General features: G+C 34.7%; 1 protein-coding gene across 1 annotated transcript; it reads left to right on the top strand.

The window, feature by feature from the left end:
• The first annotated feature begins 17,697 nt into the window (after nt 1–17,697).
• Nucleotides 17,698–19,148, top strand: LOC142634641 (transcription factor MYB26-like). Its single transcript, XM_075808933.1, has 3 exons — nt 17,698–17,830; nt 17,987–18,103; nt 18,385–19,148. Exons 1-3 carry the CDS (start codon nt 17,698–17,700, stop codon nt 19,146–19,148), a joined length of 1,014 nt encoding a protein of 337 aa, XP_075665048.1.
• The last annotated feature ends 619 nt before the right edge of the window (nt 19,149–19,767 follow it).

The raw sequence follows: 19,767 nt of genomic DNA, 5'->3' as shown, positions 1-19,767 counted from the left end.
CTTTTGTCACCAAGTAATAGTTCAGCTTGAGCATTGAGTGGTGAAATTCATTATTAAAAAAAACACACACACACGGGTGATGACAATTTTAAATCATAATTTCTGCCTCAGAAAACCACAAATGAAAATAAATGGAATTGTGAAAAAGAAGTTTAAAAAAACATTCTATAGTTTCTTTTGCACTTTGTGGGTTAAGAAATTTGAAGAGCTTAAGCACTGTAAGGGCAGATCATACACCACCTCCTATGTTGGACTGGTTGCTGTTTTGACTCTTCCCTCAACCCCACTCTGCCACCCCTCATGGAGGAATTCATATTACTCAATCTAAGGAGGACACTCCAAGAAGTTACAATATAATTGCAGCTATTACAATCACTTGGGAGAATTCTCATGATTCCGTACTGCATGTAGTATATGGTTGTCAACTAAAAAATAAACACCATTCCAAAGAGCAAAGTTGCAACTCATATTGAGATGTATAAAAATTTTAGGGTAAAAGCAATTTCCCTCATGTGATTTGGCCCTGTCACAATAAAGACTGCATATTTCCAATTGCTATATTTAACCAACATGGTATGTCCCGCCTCAAGACCTATACAGATAGAAGAATAAGTTAATCCAAGCAGATATCTTTACCTAATCAACTTATGTAGATAACGAACTGTTCAAATTAGATTAATAAATTTAATTCTATATGGAGCATGGAACTATGGGTGCAACACCACAAAGGATTACATGATCAACAATTAAAAAAAAAAAAAATTTTAAATCAAGGGTAAACAGGTCAAGAAATTTTATTCTGCAACTTTCTAATTCTGAGGAGGAATATCTGTTTTTAAAGGAATTGATTTCAAACGAAATCAAGGTCCCTTTAGCTGATCCTTCACTTTCCTTTTATTTTTTTCCATCAGATCTCATTCAAATAAGAATATTCTTCAATTGTATAAGGTTTACAAAACTTTTTGTTTTTCCCAAATAAGATATTGACACTTATAAAATTGCAGTTCATAATAATACTATTACGTAAAACAAGATAAATGTTTCTTAATAATACGCAGCTTAAAATGTCACGCCACTTCTTCATCTTTTCCACTTGTTTTAAATTTCATACATCTGCACTTCATACTTTCTAATATGTTTTTGTTCTCTTTTCTTGTTTTGACACTGGTGTAATTAAACAAAAAAAAAAAGTACAAACTTTCTTTCAATTGTTCATTTTGGTTAAAAATTTACATAATCCAAATGTGAAATAAGTACCAATCACCACATGACTTTTTAACCAGTTCCAATTTCTTACAACAATGTGAAAGTTTGAACCAGTGCTTGATAAGCAAATCATTCTTATATACCTTTTTATACTAAATCCAATTCCAGTGTTCATCCAATAAATTAAAAAAATACCATGATCCAAAACAAGTACACATTGATACTAATAAGAAAACCCAATTGGAAAACAAGTAAATCCCACTCCAAATCAAATTATTTAAAAAAAAAAAAACATTAATTTACCCAGAAAAACAAAAAGTAGAGTGGATCACCAACCTGTTCTGTGTTTAACTCAGATTGGTCCATAATTACTGAATACCCACTTGGAATTATACCACAACTTCACCAATTCCAACACCTAAACACCAAAATAATTATTTAGAAAAGATCTTCAAGCAAAGCGTCCATACAGTTAATTGGAATTTAGAGTACCACAGATCATTGATAAAAATAAAAAGTAAATAATAAAACCCCACAAATCAAATCTGCAAATGAATTCAATAAATTTCAGTGACAAATGCAAAGAGCAAAAACCGACCCACAAAAAAACACGGTAAAGTTTTAGATCCTTTAAACTAGATTGTTTAATCTAATTAATTAACCAAGTGAATACTTAGGTTTATTATTCAGATCTAGGTTAAAAGAAAACAATCATATCATGCAAAGTAGCAATAAGTAAAGAACACAAAGATCTGATGACCTAAGAAAACCTAACTAATAAAAAACCTGGAGAGGATTTAACCTAGCTATCCTCAAGGTAAAACAGATCTAATATGAAATAATTGAAGTTTGTACAATAAAACTTAGACCACTAACATCCTATTGCTACCTCGAGTAGAAAACTTACTACCACGACCACGTAACAGCTCCGAGTCTACTGACTACTTCTTTCTTTGATCCACTGCAACTACAAGTTCTCCTACTTGTGAATCTTGATCTTTTTTAATGTTCTTTATGCAGCAACTGAAACAATCATCAGCTCTTGACATCAATCTTGATCTTGATAACCCTAAGTGTGTATGTAGGTAAACACATCTAGATCTCACAAAGTATTCAACACACAACACATCAAAGACTCAAGAGAGTTTTTGGGTACAAAACCCTAGATCTACAAAAGATGTACACTTTTCTCTCTCTGAAAAGCCTTATTAAAACATGCTTAGGGTTTCCTTTATATACTAGAAGAAGTAGATCTGAAACCCTAATCCTTTTTGGGCTTGAATTGCTGTTAGGCCAAACTTAAAATTTTGTAAACCCGTATTTTAATCGGTTGAGCCTATCTTTCGATCGATCGATCGAACCAGACAGTTTCTAAACTCTTCTTTTTGCAGCTTGTATATTCTTAAATCTTGACTTGTATCACCTTGAGCATTGTCTAATAATACCTATAGACTCTAGGATCTATATCTAGACAAGTTTGTGTTCACGATTTGTCAATTGTTCTACACTTTTAGAACCTAACAAACACAATATTAGGACATATGTGGTTCACTTGTTTAGAATATATGTCGTTCTATTATGTAACTGGCTAATCCTTTGACAAAACATACTTTACTTGTATTTGGGTAGATCTAGGATGTGTTTAATGCTTCAAGAAACCTTGTTTCAAGATCAAGTGTAAAAACCATGCAAGTCTGTCTAAGAAACAAGTTGAAGAAGTGCCTGTCATTAAAGCTCAACAGCTAGCATCTATCGAGCTTAAGAAGCTGTTCCAGCCCCGAGGCTCGACAGCAGCTTGACAACATCTCGACACCTTTAGCTGTCAAGGTTTAAGAAAAACAGACTTTTAAATCTGTTTTGATTCCAATCCACGGATATGTCTTTAGGCCTTCTTTTCTCATAACCTTAGACGTATAAAATGATTATTTTAAGAATCATATCTGGTTACGCACAGCTGAGACAGAAGTTGCAAAGTCTATTCAAGCAATTTGTGACCGGAGACAAAGTTTGCCCTAGTTCATCTCTTTGTGAAGAAGCTGCTGTGTTTATGCACCGTAGGGTTTTGTAACCAAGCATCTTCTTGTTCTTCATTATGAGAATGAACTGAAGAACTTTGCAGCCAACATCTTTCTCAAGTTAGTGATTGAAGTCACGTACTAGGATTTGTGATTGGTTAGTCACATACTAGGAGCCGTGAATCAAAAGGTTAGATTGCCATTACAAAACAAATCCAATTGGGTATTGGGGTAGGGGTTCAACTATAGGTTGGTATAAAGTACTAGGATTCCTTTACTTGTAACCGCTTGTTGTGATAATAGTGGATTCTCGAGTGTGGTGACCTTAAAATCACTCGATGGGGTTTTTACCTTGGAGGTTTTCCCCATTCGTAAACAAATCATCGTGTCAAATTTATTTTCTGCTGCACTTTAGTTTATTGATGATTTGTTTGTGCTACCATGTGTTTGCATGCTAAATTGGTTAATTAATTGAACTTGGCTAATTAATCAATTAATCCATCACAAGGGGTCAATATGTTTTTGGCCTATCAAGTGGTATTAGAGCAAGAACACTCTGATTAGGGTTTAATCCTTGTGTGTGATCCATTGACCCCTGTTTGTCATGGATAGAGGACAATCTCCTATTATCCCTCCTTTATTTGATGGAACTAACTATGCATACTGGAAAGTACGCATGAGAGCTTTTTTGCAGTCTCTAGATGAGAAGATGTGGCAAGCTTTAGATATTGACTGGACCATGCCAAAGGAAGTGCCGGCTAATTGGGATGAGGCTAAGATTAAGGCGGCAAACTTCAATAGCAGAGCACTGAATGCGTTGTTTAGTGCAGTCACGAATGAGGAGTTCAAGAAGATATCCTCCACTGAAACTGTAAAAGAAGCATGAACTATCCTCCAGACAACCTATGAGGGAGCAAAGACTGTCAAGGATTCGAAGTTACAGAGGCTCACTACAAGTTTCAAAGAGATAAAGATGGAGGAGGATGAGTCATTTGATGAGTTCTATGCCAAACTCAAAGACATAGTGAACTTTGCCTTTAATCTTGGAGAAACTATCCTAGAACCCAAGATTGTGAGAAAGGTGCTCAGATCTCTGCCCAAAAGATTCCATGCCAAGATCACTGCGATTGAGGAATCAAATGATATTGATAAAATTCCTTTGACAGAGCTGGTTGGAAATCTACAGACCTATGAGTTGGGTTTGTCTAGAATGGAAAGTCTAGCAAGAGCAAGAGTATGGCACTGAAGGCCAAGAGCAGTGAGACGGAAAAGTCTTCAGATGATGAAGATTCTAAAATGAAGTCTTACATCACCAGGCAATTCAATAAGTTTATGAAGAATGCCAAAGGAAAAGGCTTCAACAAGGACCGTAGGCAATCCAGTTCTTCTCAGTTCAAGGGTCAAGATAAAGGGAAGAATGATGCAAGGGATGACAGTCAGGCCACTGTTCCTACAGGACCTAAGTGCTTTGGGTACCAAGGCTTCGGACACATGAAACAGGAGTGCCCAACATATCTCAAGGCAATTAGGAAAAGCAAGGCAATTACTGTTACGCTAAGCGACACCGAGCCTGTAGATGATTTCGACAATGAGGATGACGGAATCTTGAATGCCTTTATTGCCACAATTAATCCTACTGAGGAGATTGTTAAAGATGTGGATGAAGTAGAGGAATTGGTGGAATCCAAGTTTGAGAAGATGGATGATCAAGATGACATTCACACAGCCTATGCTAAGTTATACAAGGTCTTAGAAAAGCACGAGAAACTGTATAGGTTGACCACTAAGAAGCTTAGTGATGTGGAGCTTGAACGTGAAGAGCTTTCCACAAAGTTTGATGAAGCAAATCAAACTATTGGAGCACTGAGGTTTGGAAATAACTTCTTGGCTAAGAAGACTAAGAAGCTTGAGGCAGAACTATTCCAAGCCAGAGCTCAATTGGAAAGGACTTCAAGTGCTAAGCTTGATGAGATGCTCAGTTTTCAAAAATCTGCTTCAGATCGAACAGGTTTAGGGTATGATTTTTCTTCCTCAAATATTACTTCTTCTACTACTACTGTTTTTGTTCCTCCTAGCAATAATGTTGAAATTGAGAACACTAATGTTAAAACTGAATTAGCTAGTGAGAACATAGATAAGGTAAATCTATCTTAGAAGCGCCCCCTAAGAAGGATAAGAAGGAAGTTAAAAACCCTAGGGCTAAGAAGGCTAACTCTCAAAGGCCTAAACAAAAGAAGCAGCATCTTTGTCATCACTGTGGAGCAGCTGGTCATACTCGACCAAATTGCTATAAGTGGTTAGCCACTCAAAATAGCAATAGCATGATGGCATCGGGAAACTAGAATCAATTTCCGTCCTCGTTTGCTCCCCTCGGAGATCTTCTCAAAGCCCTTATGTTCCTTTTAAACTTGAACGGTATCAATTCTTCCCCCTCATCGCCGGTTCAAGGGTTTGCAAAAAGAAAGGTTCTTCCAAGGTGTGAAAGATAAAGGGTTCCAAGTAAGTCAATCACTTTTTCTCTCTCCATCTGTTTTTTTTTTTTTTTTTTTTGCTTGTGTGTTTTGCTTCTATGTTTTGAGTCAGTCTAGTTTTATGCATTGCTTTGTTTTTCTTTACATGTTTTTGGTTGTTAGTTTTTCAATTTTAGTTATTTTGTTTTGTTTTAAAAAAAATAAAAAATAAAATTGAAAAATACAAAACCAGTGTGTGTTTGTGTACATTGGTTCTAGTGAACCTTAAAATGGCTATTGAAATAAAGTTTTCTAAAATTTGTATCGTTTGTAGCTTAGATGAGCATCTTTATGCACAACTAAGAAAGTGAGCTTTCTGGCTCTTTGTTTGTGATGAGTAAGGTTAAGTGATCTCTTGTACTTAACACTCATATCACTCTTTTTGAAGAGAAGGACTAGAAAACCCTAAGAGAAAGGCATAAATAACCATCTTACCACTGTTACCCACCAATCATGACAATGACATCTGTATGCTTCGGCATAGCAAAAGTGCAATGTCTTAAAGTCTGACATAATTGGGTATTTCTTTTCTCTCCTTTGTATATTTATGCATGGTTTGCTTAATAAAAAGAAAATATTGCGAAGAAATAAAAGCAAAAAGAAAAAAATGATTTACATATGATTGCAAGCGTGTTTTCTAGGAGATGCGGGAGTTATAGGATGTACCTCGAAGGTGATAGTCTCCACCAAACAGTTATGATTGTGCGTGAGTTAAAGTGATTTTCTTATATCTCAAATCGTCATAACATAGAGACACTTGTGCAATCTTGTGATATTTTTCACACACACAACACGCAATATTCTTTGCTACTCTTGATACATGTACAGGTACAATGTGATTTAACCATCACAAGGTTTACATGTGTTGATGTATGCTCACTAAACTGTCTTAACTTGTTTTTGAAATATAAAATTGGTTAGACTTGTTGTGTGTGTGTGTGTGTGTGTGTGTGTTTTTGGGATCTAAATGCTTAACATTTTTATTGATGAAAGATGTTTTTGAGAGGTTACAATGTTGTTTGGATCATTGTTTGAGTTGTATGTGTGATTACATTCATATATGTGTTTTTCCCTTCTTAAAAACCGGTTTTAAGCAATCTCAACACCTCCTAGACACCTCTTGACACCTGGCTTATCTGTCGAGATCTTAAGCTGTTTCTTATCACAATCTCAATAGCTTCTTGACAACTGGTGGATAGATCGAGAAATCTCCTGTCCCCTTGATAGCTCCTCGATACCTCTTCGATCCATCGAGCTTCTGTTGTGGACATCTCTAGACACCTCTTGATAGCTGCATCTATCGACGTTTGTGTTCTTGACACCTACCTCGACACTTGTCTTGATACCTCTCAACACCTCTATCTATCAAGATTTACTAAGGTTCCATATATATAATTCAGTGCGATCTGATCTTCATTCTCTCGATCTCTCTCGATTTGTCCGCGCTTATTCATCTCCCAATCACTCTCTTCTTTCTCAAAACCTTCAACCCACGTGATTTTCGGCCTTTCTTATTTCAAATCACTTGGTATGATCTCTCTTTCTCTCTTTCTTCATGATCTTTTCATGCATTCATTTCTAGGTTTTGAGTTTTTAAAATTGTTTTTGGGTTTTTCAAAATTGTTGAGTTTTGTGAAATTTTTGGGATGGATTTTTACTTACTTGAGTTTCAAATCTCATACATTGCATTCCATGAGCATTATAACTGTATTATCATGCATTTAGATGTGTGCAATTTGATTGTGTGCTGGTAGGATTGGATTGGATTGGATTGGGATGAGCCCATGATGTCTTTTAAATTGCATGCCACATGTTCATGCATTTTTCATGCATACCTTCTTTCCTTTCAATATACTTGTTATATTTGAAATGTGTTGGGATTTTTCTGAGTGTTTCTTTCTTCTCTCTCTCTCTCTAGTTTGTGTTAGTGCGTCAATGACACCAAAACGTAAGTCTGCTCCATCCCAGAACCTTCTTCATTCTAGGGCCTCTTCGTCCTCTGATCCTACTCCTTCTTCTGTTCAATTCCGTGATGAGAAAGCCCAAAAGGACTTCTTGGAGAACTTCTCTAAATGAGGTGTTCATTCGGAATGCCAAGTTATTTTGTCGGATTTCACCAACACTGACCTTCCTAATGTCATTCACAGTCGGGAATGGGAGTCATTGTCCTTCCATGCTTATCCAGGAGTTCTACTCCAACATGCATGAAACTGATACTTCAGTACCTCTCTTTCATTCTCGCGTTCGAGGTACGCACATAGTAGTCACATCGGAGTTGGTATCCGATGTGCTCCATGTTTCGAGGGTTGTGCATCCTGACTACCCCGGTTGTAAGCGTCTACGGACTGTGTCCAAAGACGAGATGATCTCTGCTTTCTGTGAGCACCAAGCTGATTGGGGTGAGCATCAGTCTACGTCATGTCGACCTTTTGGTAAAGGTCCTAGATTCTTGAACATGGTGATGACTTTTGTTTTGTATCCTCTATCTCACTATAACTCCATTACAGAGTCTCGTTCTCATTTTCTATTATCCCTTCTTAAGAATCTTTCTATAGATTTTCCTTCACACTTCATTATTTTTATCATAGATGTGTATAGGGATACGGTGACCCGTGATAAGCTCATCTTTCCTTCTGTTATCACACGAATTTTATGCCATTTTTCTGTTCCTTTTCCCTCATCCGACCATTTCTCCGTTATGTGTGCCATTAACTACGCTACCGTTAAACAGAGTGAGGCACAGTTTCGTTCGAGGGGTTCGATTTAGTAGCTCCTCCCACTCCTTTAGCTCCTCCTACCTTCGCTCCCTTTTCTTTAGTGGGAGGTGTGACTTTGGATGTGATCATAGCGCAGCTTCAGCGCATGGATGCTCGCCTTGATACACTTTCTATTGAGTTGTATTAGGTGAACACCCTTGTTAGCCATATTGCTAGACGGCAGGCTCGCCTTGGTGGTTTTATGGAGTCTCCCTCTCCTCCTCCCGAGGCATCCGAGACACCTGATGATGGTTCCAATAATGATGATGATGAGGATGGAGATGCTAGCTCTTCCAGTTCTGACAAGATGTCTACTTAACACTCTTACCCTTTGTCATTCGTGACAAAAAGTGGGAGTAGTTTTGGATATATAAGAGTAGTCATTCTTAGGGGGAGAGTTAGGATATAGGAGATTTTTGTTAGGGGGAGTGTTTGTTTTGTTTTTGAGGGATATAGTAAGGATTACATGTATCTTTTCTTTGCTTTCTTTGATTGGAGATACATTGTTCTTGTATTGAGGTCTTGTGACCATTTTTACATACATGATTCTTATCTTAGATATATATGTGATGATATATGTTCTATTCATCTATCTCTACATGTGTTGTTTCTTTTCTCTCTTTATGCACATGCTTCTTATTTTTGTATGCAATCTATTATTTCTGCTTCACACAAAGATGCATTGACATGTTTTGTTTAAAGTGTTTCAGAAATACAAGTTGTCAAAGTCTGCTCGCCATAAACTCTCTTCTTGCAAAGTTTTTCAAGAGTTTGTGTTAGGATAGATTTTATTGTATTCAACAAGTGAGTAAGATTTGAGTGATTTATGACTTCTCTCATATGATCATTTGTCTGTTGTGGTTTTGTCATGGATTGCCAAAGGGGGAGATTGTTAGGACATATGTGGTTCACTTGTTAAGAACATATGTCATTCTTTTATGTAATTGGCTAATCCTTTGACAAAATGCACTTTACTTGTATTTAGGTAGATCTAGGATATGTTTAATGCTTCAATAAACCTTGTTTTAAGATTAAGTGTTAAAACCATGCAAGTTTGTACAAGAAACAAGTTGAAGAAGTGTCTGTCATTAAAGCTCGACAGCTAGCATCTATTGAGTTTAAGAAGCTGTTCCGGCCCCGAGGCTCGACAGTAGCTCGACAGCATCTCGACACCTCTAACTGTCGAGGTTTAAGAAAAACAGACTTTCATATCTGTTTTGATTCCGATCTGTGGATACATCTTTGGGCCTTCTTTTCTCATAACCCTAGACAAATAAAAGGATTATTTTAAGGGCTGTATCTGGTTACGTATAACTAAGACACAAGTTGCAAAGTCTATTCAAGCAATTTGTGACCGGAGACAAAATTTGCCCTAGTTCATCTCTTTGTGAAGAAGCTGTTGTGTTTGTGCACCATAGGGTTTTGTAACCAAGCATCTTCTTGTTCTTCATTGTGAGGATGAACTAAAGAATTTTGCAGCCAACATCTTTTTGAAGTTGGTGATTGAAGTTGCGTACTAGGATCCGCGATTGGTTAGTCACATACTGGGAGACATGCATCAAAAGGAGAGATTGTCACTACAGAACAAGTCCAATTGGGTATTGAGGTAAAGGTTCAACTGTAGGTTGGTATAAGGTACTGGAATTCCTTTACTTGTAACCGCTTGTTATGATAATAGTAGATTCTCGGGAGTGGTGACTTTAAAATCACCTGGTAGAGTTTTTGCCTTGGAGGTTTTCCCCATTCGTAAACAAATTACCTGTCAAATTTATTTTTCACTTCACTTTAGTTTATTGGTGTTTTGTTTGTGCTACCACGCGTTTGCATGCTAAATTGGTTAATTAATTGAACTTGGCTAATTAATCAATTAATCCATCACAATTGGTCAATACTTTTTTGGCCAATCACACAACACTACCACATTGCCACACCGACCCAACAACCAACAGGAAAGGGAAAAAAAAAAAAAAAAAAAACACACACACACACACACACACACACACACACAACTAGTAGAAAAAACCCAAAAACAAAAATCATAGAGCTACAAGCCATACCAACCCATCTGTCACGCCCCAAACCCCAAAGGGTCTAAAGCATGAGAAAAACATCTTAAAGTACTTGTAGATTTTTCCTTTTTGATAATTCAATCCATATAAATCATATCAAGTACCAACATCAAGAATTATCATAATCATTTCATTAAATATACTCTCAAAGTGAGTCAGAGCTTTAAGCAATAATTACAAGCACCATTGGCCACAAAAAAAAATAGAGGTTTGAATAAATAATTACATATCATCAGCTTGTCCCATCAGTGGGAATAACGTCACAACCACTATAATATATATAAAAAAAAAAAAAAAAATTCAAGCCTATTCTAAGATGTACATCATCTAATATCTCCATTTCAAAAAGTTTAACCTCCATCAATAGTTAATCCAACTACTATTAGCTACCAAAAAGCTGTCTCAAAAGTTTGTTGTTTACTTTGAAAAGTTTATAAAATAATGGAATGAGACAGAACCCAGTAAGTAGCAAAATTAATGGGAGTTGGGGAAATGCAAGTTTCATAACAATGAGCAAGTTACAAAACATGTTATAATATAAGAATTTCCATTAGGATCATGCAAATCCATTTTTTCTTAATAAATTGACAAGAATGATTAAAAGAATATAGCATCAAGCTTTCTCAAAATATTTTAACATGAAACTACATACTATTTACTGTGAGCTATCAAAATGCCCTTTCTAAAATCTAGAAATCCAACCCAAGGCCACATGACAAGCCGCCATAAAGACGTTAGGTATGCCACAAAGACATCAATTTATGCCATGAAGACATCAAGTTATGCCACGAAGACATCAATTACGCCACGAAGACATCAATCCACCATAAAGACGGGGTGCCAAGATACCAATGTCACAAAGACTACGGCATCTGACTGGGTAATCACCGGGTAATCACATATCGTAGCCCAAGGGTAAAAACCATAAAAAGCTCACAGTTTACATGAAATCAAAACACTGTTCAATTTCAAGTAGTTTCACAAAAATCTTTGAAATACCTAATATATTCACAAGGTTCTCAAGTTTTCCAAAACCATTTCTTGTCAATAATATTTTGCATCAACTTTCCCAATTATCAAAGCATCTTTAAATTTTCAAATAATGCAATAAGTCAATAAAATTCATTCTCAAGAATTTAATCAAAGATGCTAATATTTTCCATGCTAACAAATCATGCATTTCCCCATATGCATTGCCAAATATGATGACATTTTCACAAATAATCTCATACATTAAAGTTACAACGTAAAGCTTTCTAGGAAAATATAATTTCCATAACAACTTCCCAAAATGTGTTTAACCCAAAAAAAATGCTTTATACAATATTAGGAGAATAGCTTAACTCTCCGAGCTCCAAAGGAGAATAGCTAGAACCTAAACAATATCAGGCAAACCTATCACAATAAGCATAAATCTTGAAACTGTATCTAGTTACAAATTAGGAATTGTCAAATAAGCACTTTGATTAGGCAAGCCTAGTATTTAGCCTCACAAATAATATTTTTCACTTCCAAAGTTTCTCAATAATTTCATTACAAGGCATAGACTCCAACTTATCATCATATCATTGCAAGCTTCACCTTTACCATAAGAGATCCTAATACTTTATGAATTTCTTCCTCAATATACATGTCATTTTCAAGAGACTCACAAAACAACAACATATATAACAATATCCACCATTACAAACCCCAAATGTAAATCCTCAACTAGCTCCAAATAAACAATAAAAATTAGATTCATCAATTGTTTCACATTAGAAAGTCAAAACCCCCAAATCTTTACTATGGCTAAATCTAAAATGGCTACCATTGTACAAAATCCACAACCATTCACCCAAATAGGTCCACCAAAGCAAAACCCATAAACATTATCACAAGAATATCACTTCCAAAATTTAGATTACAAAAACCTCTAGCAAAATATGAGAACCCACAAAAAGTATAAAAGCTCTTACCTTAAATAAGATGAGATGTAGGAGTGTAAGAGATTTTTATGGAGCTTTTTTGCCAGGAGATAATGGTGGAGGCAGTGGAGTGATGCACCGGTGGGAGAGTGAAGGAGTGTGAGAGAGGATTGTGGGTGTTTGAGACAAAATGAAAAGAAAAGGAGAGCAAAGTGAGAAGAGAGGAGAGCTAGCCGGCCAAAGGGGAGATATTTTGGGAGAAAAGGAGTGGTGGGGAATTAAGGGGTAGGGGGTAGGGCTCACGTGAGTCAAAAATTTGACCACCTTTTTTTTTTTTTTTTTACTTAACTTGGGTAGGGGCATTACACCATCCCAACTGAGCCATGAACCCCACGAACACAAACCCCACACCAAACCACGAACCGCAGCACCAACACTGCCACACCGACTCATCCCAACTGCCACAAGCTGACCCACCAAATCCACAGCAACCCATGGCCTGATCAAGAGCCCACCACTACCTCAACAACCCAAAGCCCAATCGAAACCCATCTCAACTGCCACAAACCAACCCACCACACCCACAACAACCCACCACCACTATGACCAAAACCCATCAAGAAAAGCCCAAGCATGACCCACACAGCCTAACCTATGACGTGACCTACCATTTTCAAGACCCACGACGTGATCCACCTTGAAGAGACCCATGGCGTGAGTTTGATATGAGATGAGAGAGAGTCAGTCTGGTTTGATCTTGAGAGATCAGAAGGCGGAGGGTGAGGGTGGGAGATTGGAGGACGGAGGGCGAGGGTTGAGGGTGAGAGATTGGAGCTTGGAGGGCGAAGGGCGAGGGTGAGAACCAAAGGCCAGTTTGGTGAATAAAAAACTGAGTAGTCTTATTGGGGTTTTATTTATACCAACGCTATAGCCATATTTGTAAGCCACGGCTATAGCCAAAGCTAGAGCCACGTTTTAGAAACGCGGCTACAGGAAAGCTAAAGCCGTGGGTTCTAAATGTGGCTATAGACATAATTTATAGCCGCATTTAAAAATGCGGCCATAGGTAAGCTAAAGCCGCATTTTATAAACGCGGCCATAGGTCAACTTAAAAAAAGAATTATTTGGTTGGTCCTATAGTCGCGTATTCCAAACACAGCAATAGGGCCTAACCTAAAAACGCAGCTATAAATACATATAAACTCGGTTGTAGACGTGTCCTAAAGCCGCGTTTTTAGCTGTGTTTTAAAAACACGGCTATGGGTGAATATTTTAAGCCATGTATCCTTAAAACGCGGCTCTAGGCCACCTATAACTGCGTTTTTGCAAACGCGGTTAAAAAAAAGCAGCTATAACCCACGTGTTTTGTAGTGAATATTGAGTCAAATTTTGAGATCATATCTATAATAATCTTGTTGCCTTCATTATTAGAGAGAGTGGTAGACTACATTATTGTAATTATAAGTCATCATCAAAAGAAGTACTCTAACTATGGAGGTAGCAATAATGTTTTCTTTTTATATAAGAAAAAAATTATACTTTAGACTAATCTAAATGTATATGTGTGTGAAACTCATCTTTAGAGACTTAAATTCCGATCATTACCCTCCACACCTTATAAACACTCATACTTATGGAGTGACCATCGCACTAAGAGAGCGTGGTAATGATGTAGCAATAATCAATTAAAGAACATGTAGGGATGACAATGGGGCAGGGCAGGGTCAAATGATGGGACTTTCACCCCCGCCTCACATGGTTTTGTCTTGCCCCATTCCCACCCTAGGCCGCATGATGGGGAAAATTTTATTGCCCCATTTTTGCCCCTTGAGGCCTCGCGAAGCCCCGCCCCACCTCATAAAACTCTACTTCCTATTGATTTGCCCACAAATATTACATTTTTTTTTTCTAATAAAACATGTTTCGTTAATAAATATATACTTGAAATTACAAATAAATTTAATCTCATCAAATCAAACTAAATTTTAGCAAAAATTGAATAATATTATCCAAGTGTTTAACAATACAATATCATAATAAACGCAAAAATCTCATACTACAAAATCAATGATTCAATAGTATATAAATTTGTTTCTAATAAAGATAAAAGAAAAGTTAAAATTGGTGTCTTATTTCCAACCTTTCTAGAGAGAAAAAAGAGGTAGAGAACCATGTTAGATAAAATAAAATAAGCTGATAATATGTTTGTTTAAATAGGTAGATTTTAGGATTTTAAAATCTTGCTCCATCCTCGCCCCAACACTTCTGCAGGGCAGGGAAAACCTGTGCGGGGTGAAGTGGGGAGGGGTGGGTCAAGTGAGACGAAGCAAAATTGTCATCTCAAAGAACATGGTGTTGGTACACTTTTAAACTTGTCATTTTTAATCTGAAACATTAAATAGATCTATTTCAAATTAAGAAGATCTTAATAATGATGATGTTAGACTAAGCCTATAGGGTTTGTGATGTAGGACAATCTAGACTTCTCACCTAGATCAATCCCATGTTTAAACCTTAGGCTTCACCACTTAAGGGTTGTTTGGAATCACCATCAAACACAAACACAAACAAATTTTGAATAAAGAAATCTTTGATTAAAATTAATAGTCTAAATACAAAATAAATTATCTAGAGTTTTATAGATCTTCTGGTAACTAAGAGATAAAGATTAAAAAAACTAATCATAGTGGAAATAAGAGATAAAGATAAGCAACTAATCCTAGTTGAACTCAAATACTAATCCAAATACTAAACTCATTCTTATCTAAGTATCACAATTCAAACTGAACAAATAAAAACATTAAAATCTTAAATTATCCAATGAAATTCCATAATAAATATTAAAATAATTTCTAATTGTGCCCCGGCATCTTTTAAAATGTATTTTTCCCCTAAGTAACAAGAATCTTGGAAACATTTGGAATTTCACCTATATGACTTAATGTTATTTAGAGTTTATAACTTAATTACTTTAAGTGACCGAAGCATTCATTTAAGACCGAGTTTTATTAAAACAATATATTTTAGTAAATTCTTAGAATAATCCCAAAATAAATACTAAAATTTTAAAAACATTTTGATAATGAGTTTCAATTGAATTTTTTTTTTTTGAAAATTTTATGATAAAAATTATAGTAAATGATAAAATTAATTTAAAACAATTCATGAAATTTCATATAAATTTCTTAAAAATTTTAATTGAGGTATTTTAAATCTAAGAAAATTTTAAAAGAGTATTTCAAACTTTTTGAAACTTTTGTACTCGAAATATAGTTGATGAATAAGATAGTTTAAATTAAATGATGAAACTTTATTAAATTTTTTTTGGGGATATAATTAAATTTTTTATTGAATTATATTAATTCTCTTATAAGTAAATTTTTAAAGAATTCACATAGAGTAAACTATACTATAATAATTATTGAGGCACGTGATTTTATAGATGTGTAAAGTTAGGCGACAAAATGGTTTATATATATATATATATATATATATATATGATACTAGTTGTGAACCCGTGCTATATATGGGAACCTACATATTTGTGAGGTAAACTAAAATAATTTTATAAAATCTTAAATTGATTAAGAAATTACACCATTGCATGATTTGCTTTTGTATGATATCAATTTGTGTTAAAATTTGATGAAGATATCATTGCTTGAACATGTAATGACTTACAAAAAATATGTCAGAAAATTTCAAATACTGCAAAAAATAACTCAAAAATTCAAATATTAAAATTTCTAAAAGACCAAAAAATATTAAAGAATCAGATGTTCACTGCTTAGAAATTATTGAAACAAAAAAATATATATATGACTAAACAATAAAGAAATATAAAAGAAAGATGAGTTATATTCAAAAGAATAATATCAATTATTGCAAGTTTTCTTTATCTTGTAAAAAACAGCTATAAAGAGTTTGGTAGTTTATGTACGAAAATTATTTTTTAAAGGAATTGCAATAGAATTGTTCTATTATTCAAAGAAGTTGAACTTTATCAATAGTTGATGATTTTTTTTTATCCAAATAAATCTACGTTTAGGGTAATCTTAACAAAAAATTTATTCAATTTTTTTTTATCAATGTTTGAGTTTAAGTTAAACTTGTTAAAGAGATATAGTTTCACTCCTTGTTAAGTTTGAACTAAACAAAAATAATTTTGTTTTAAAAAATGATAATAATGAGTTTAAGTTTAAATTAGACTTGTTAGAGAGATATAGTTTGACTCATTATTAAATTTGGACTAAACAAAAATAATTTTATTTAAAAAATGATTAAAAAAATAATGAGCTTGAGTTTAAGTTGTTAGAGAGATAGAGTTTTACTCCTTGTTAAATTTGGATTAAACAAAAATAATTTTATTTAAAAAATGATGAGTTTGAGTTTAAGTTGTCAGAGAGATAGAGTTTCACTCCTTATTAAATTTGGACTAAAAAAATAATTTTATTTAAATAAAATGATATTTTTATTTAAATATTGTGTTGATATGAAAAATTATGAGAGTTTCAGATATTTCAATTATATAGATATATATATATATATATATATATATATATAATATAATATAATATAATATAATAGAAGAAAAAAGCATCCCTTTAGTGTAATCAATAATCATAATAATTTATAAAAACACAATTTTGATTATATATATGGAATAACATATGACATGATAGTACGATACACAACAACAACAAAATATTGTTCTTCCCTATGAAGGGATGTCTACTTTATTCCAAAGAGAACCCTTTTTCAACAAAGGCAAAGTTCAATATTCAATCATGGTTCAAAAATTCATGAGGTAGAATGTATATATCAGCTCAATAAGTCCAAGCTAGAGGGTAAACGGTCACGTATTTTCATCCAAAAAAACATGCTTTCCTGACAAAGAATCAAGGTGTGGGATATCTCACACACATGAAGGGACCCACCACCTTGCATGTCATGTGAGTGAACAAAAGAAGGATCCATTGTAATACCCTAATTGTACCAGCTCTTACATTAAATTCATAACCTCAGTACGTGTACTCAGAAATCACACTTCCAAATTTCCCAATTCTCTGTTCTCTTCTTCTGACGGTATTGACTTCTGACAGCTGGGGCTAGACCTAGTTCAGCCTTTCTTTTCTCTCTCTCTTTCTGAACTTTTTTCATCTTTTTAAACTTATTCCCCAATACTTATTATCGATCTGTCATTGGCTGCACGAATACTGCTTTTAGAGAGAAAGATGAGACATCACTCATGCTGTAACAAGCAGAAGGTGAAGAGAGGACTATGGTCACCGGAGGAAGATGAGAAGCTCTTCAATTACATTTCAACCTATGGCCATGGTTGCTGGAGATCTGTCCCAAAACTTGCTGGTAACATTATCACTGCTTCCCCTCTCTCTATCTCTCTCAATGCATTGGCTATATAGCTTTCATAGATTCCCAGTACTGTTTCTCAAATTTTCTTTCTTCTTGTTCCGTTTTTTTTTTTTTTTTTTTCGATTTTCTTGTACGGTTTCTATGAAGCAGGCCTGCAGAGATGTGGAAAGAGCTGCAGATTAAGATGGACAAATTATCTCAGACCTGACCTAAAACGTGGGAGCTTCTCTACCCAAGAAGCAGCCCTCATCATTAAACTCCATGGCAGTCTAGGAAACAAATACCTCCTTTTTCTTTCCCAAAAATGCTTAAATTATTACCAATTTTATTATAAAAATCTTTTCAAAAATGTAACAATAAATATATACGTCGACAACATAATAAATAAATATTTACTTACTTTTTTATTATTTTAAATTATATTTAACATATAATACCTCAACTTAAATCTTATCTAGTATAATTTTTATGTACCATCTTCTTCTTATATGTTGTTATCTTTATCGTAACCTTCATCATGAATATCATTCCTTTTTCATGCAAGAGAGAACTTTTTCTTTTTTCTAACAGGTGGTCTCAGATAGCCAAGCAACTACCAGGAAGAACAGATAATGAGATTAAGAACTTTTGGCATTCAAGCATGAAGAAGAAGCTGCTTTCTCACGATGTTCCTGCCATAGCCACCTTTCCTGATATGCACTGTAATGGCAACTCTGAGGAAGGTTTTTCCTCTCTAATTGCAAACCCTAAGTGGATCCGAAGCTCTCAACAAGACCAGCTATACCTTCCCACTCCAACGTCAATGTTGCAAGGCTTTGATCATGGTGATCTTAAATTAGAGAAAACCAATTATGGTGCCAATTTGGTTCACTTTCCACCCCTCATAGCACCACCATCATATTCTTCGTCTTATGACCCACTATGGTCATTAGGCTATCAACCACATGAACAATTTGATCCCAATCAAGAAGATCAAAATTTCATCACTAGTGGAGTAACACATTATATTGGTGATAAACTTATTTGTAAAGGTATGACAGCACCACATTATGATGAAGATCCATTAACTGTGCCCATGATTCCCAAACCTTGTAAGATTATTACTGGTAATTTTTGTGGCAGGCCTTATTCATGTGCTTCACAAGAACTTGACCCACTTGCTAGAATCCCATATTTTCCAGCTGGTTTTAATTATCCTTATGATCCACACGTGCCTAACAATCTTACGGAGAACATGGATTCCATGTCATCATCAGTATCAATCGGGCAATTTGTCACAAACCCTGATGATCCTTCAAGCTGGGGGACTTAGAGATGGTACTCTATTGGAGTTAGGTTCTGTCTATTTCGATTAATGGGCCTATAATTGATAAATTATTTATTGTTATATGGGCACAAAAAATAAGTGAAACTTCTATGGGAATCCTAAATGTTTCTAGTTAAAGTGAGCAAGGCTGCTGAAGTTCTAATAATATATGTAGCTTATTCAAGTGTCAACTTAATGTTTGTAAATGAGTAAATAAAAGAGTTTGTTAACTCAATTAATATATTGTATGAGTTCCTAGTTCATAGTGCCTAGCAAAGTACTACTCTATATCTGTATCCTTTCACCTCAAAATAATTGAGATTTTGTAATGATTGTAAGTGATACATACTTTAATAAAATAAAAAATGTAACAATTTTTTTTTAGATGGATTCATGTTTCAATAAATGGGTTTGAACTTAAGAAAATTTAAATAGGGGAGCGGAAGTCATTGTGTGTTTTAGTAAAATACTTTATCAATTTTTAAAGATTATACTTTTTACATCTTTTTATAAAAGATTTTATGATCAAAGAAAAATATCTTACAAGTCTAACCACATTTTACATGCAAACAAACACCTAAAAATGAGAACATTTTACAAAAAATATTTTACTTCAAAATACATA

This window comes from Castanea sativa, chromosome 5, assembly GCF_040712315.1.
Source record: "Castanea sativa cultivar Marrone di Chiusa Pesio chromosome 5, ASM4071231v1".
Taxonomy (NCBI): domain Eukaryota; kingdom Viridiplantae; phylum Streptophyta; class Magnoliopsida; order Fagales; family Fagaceae; genus Castanea; species Castanea sativa.
Note: the sequence above shows the minus strand (reverse complement) of the source record. Positions and strands in the feature narration are given on the sequence as shown.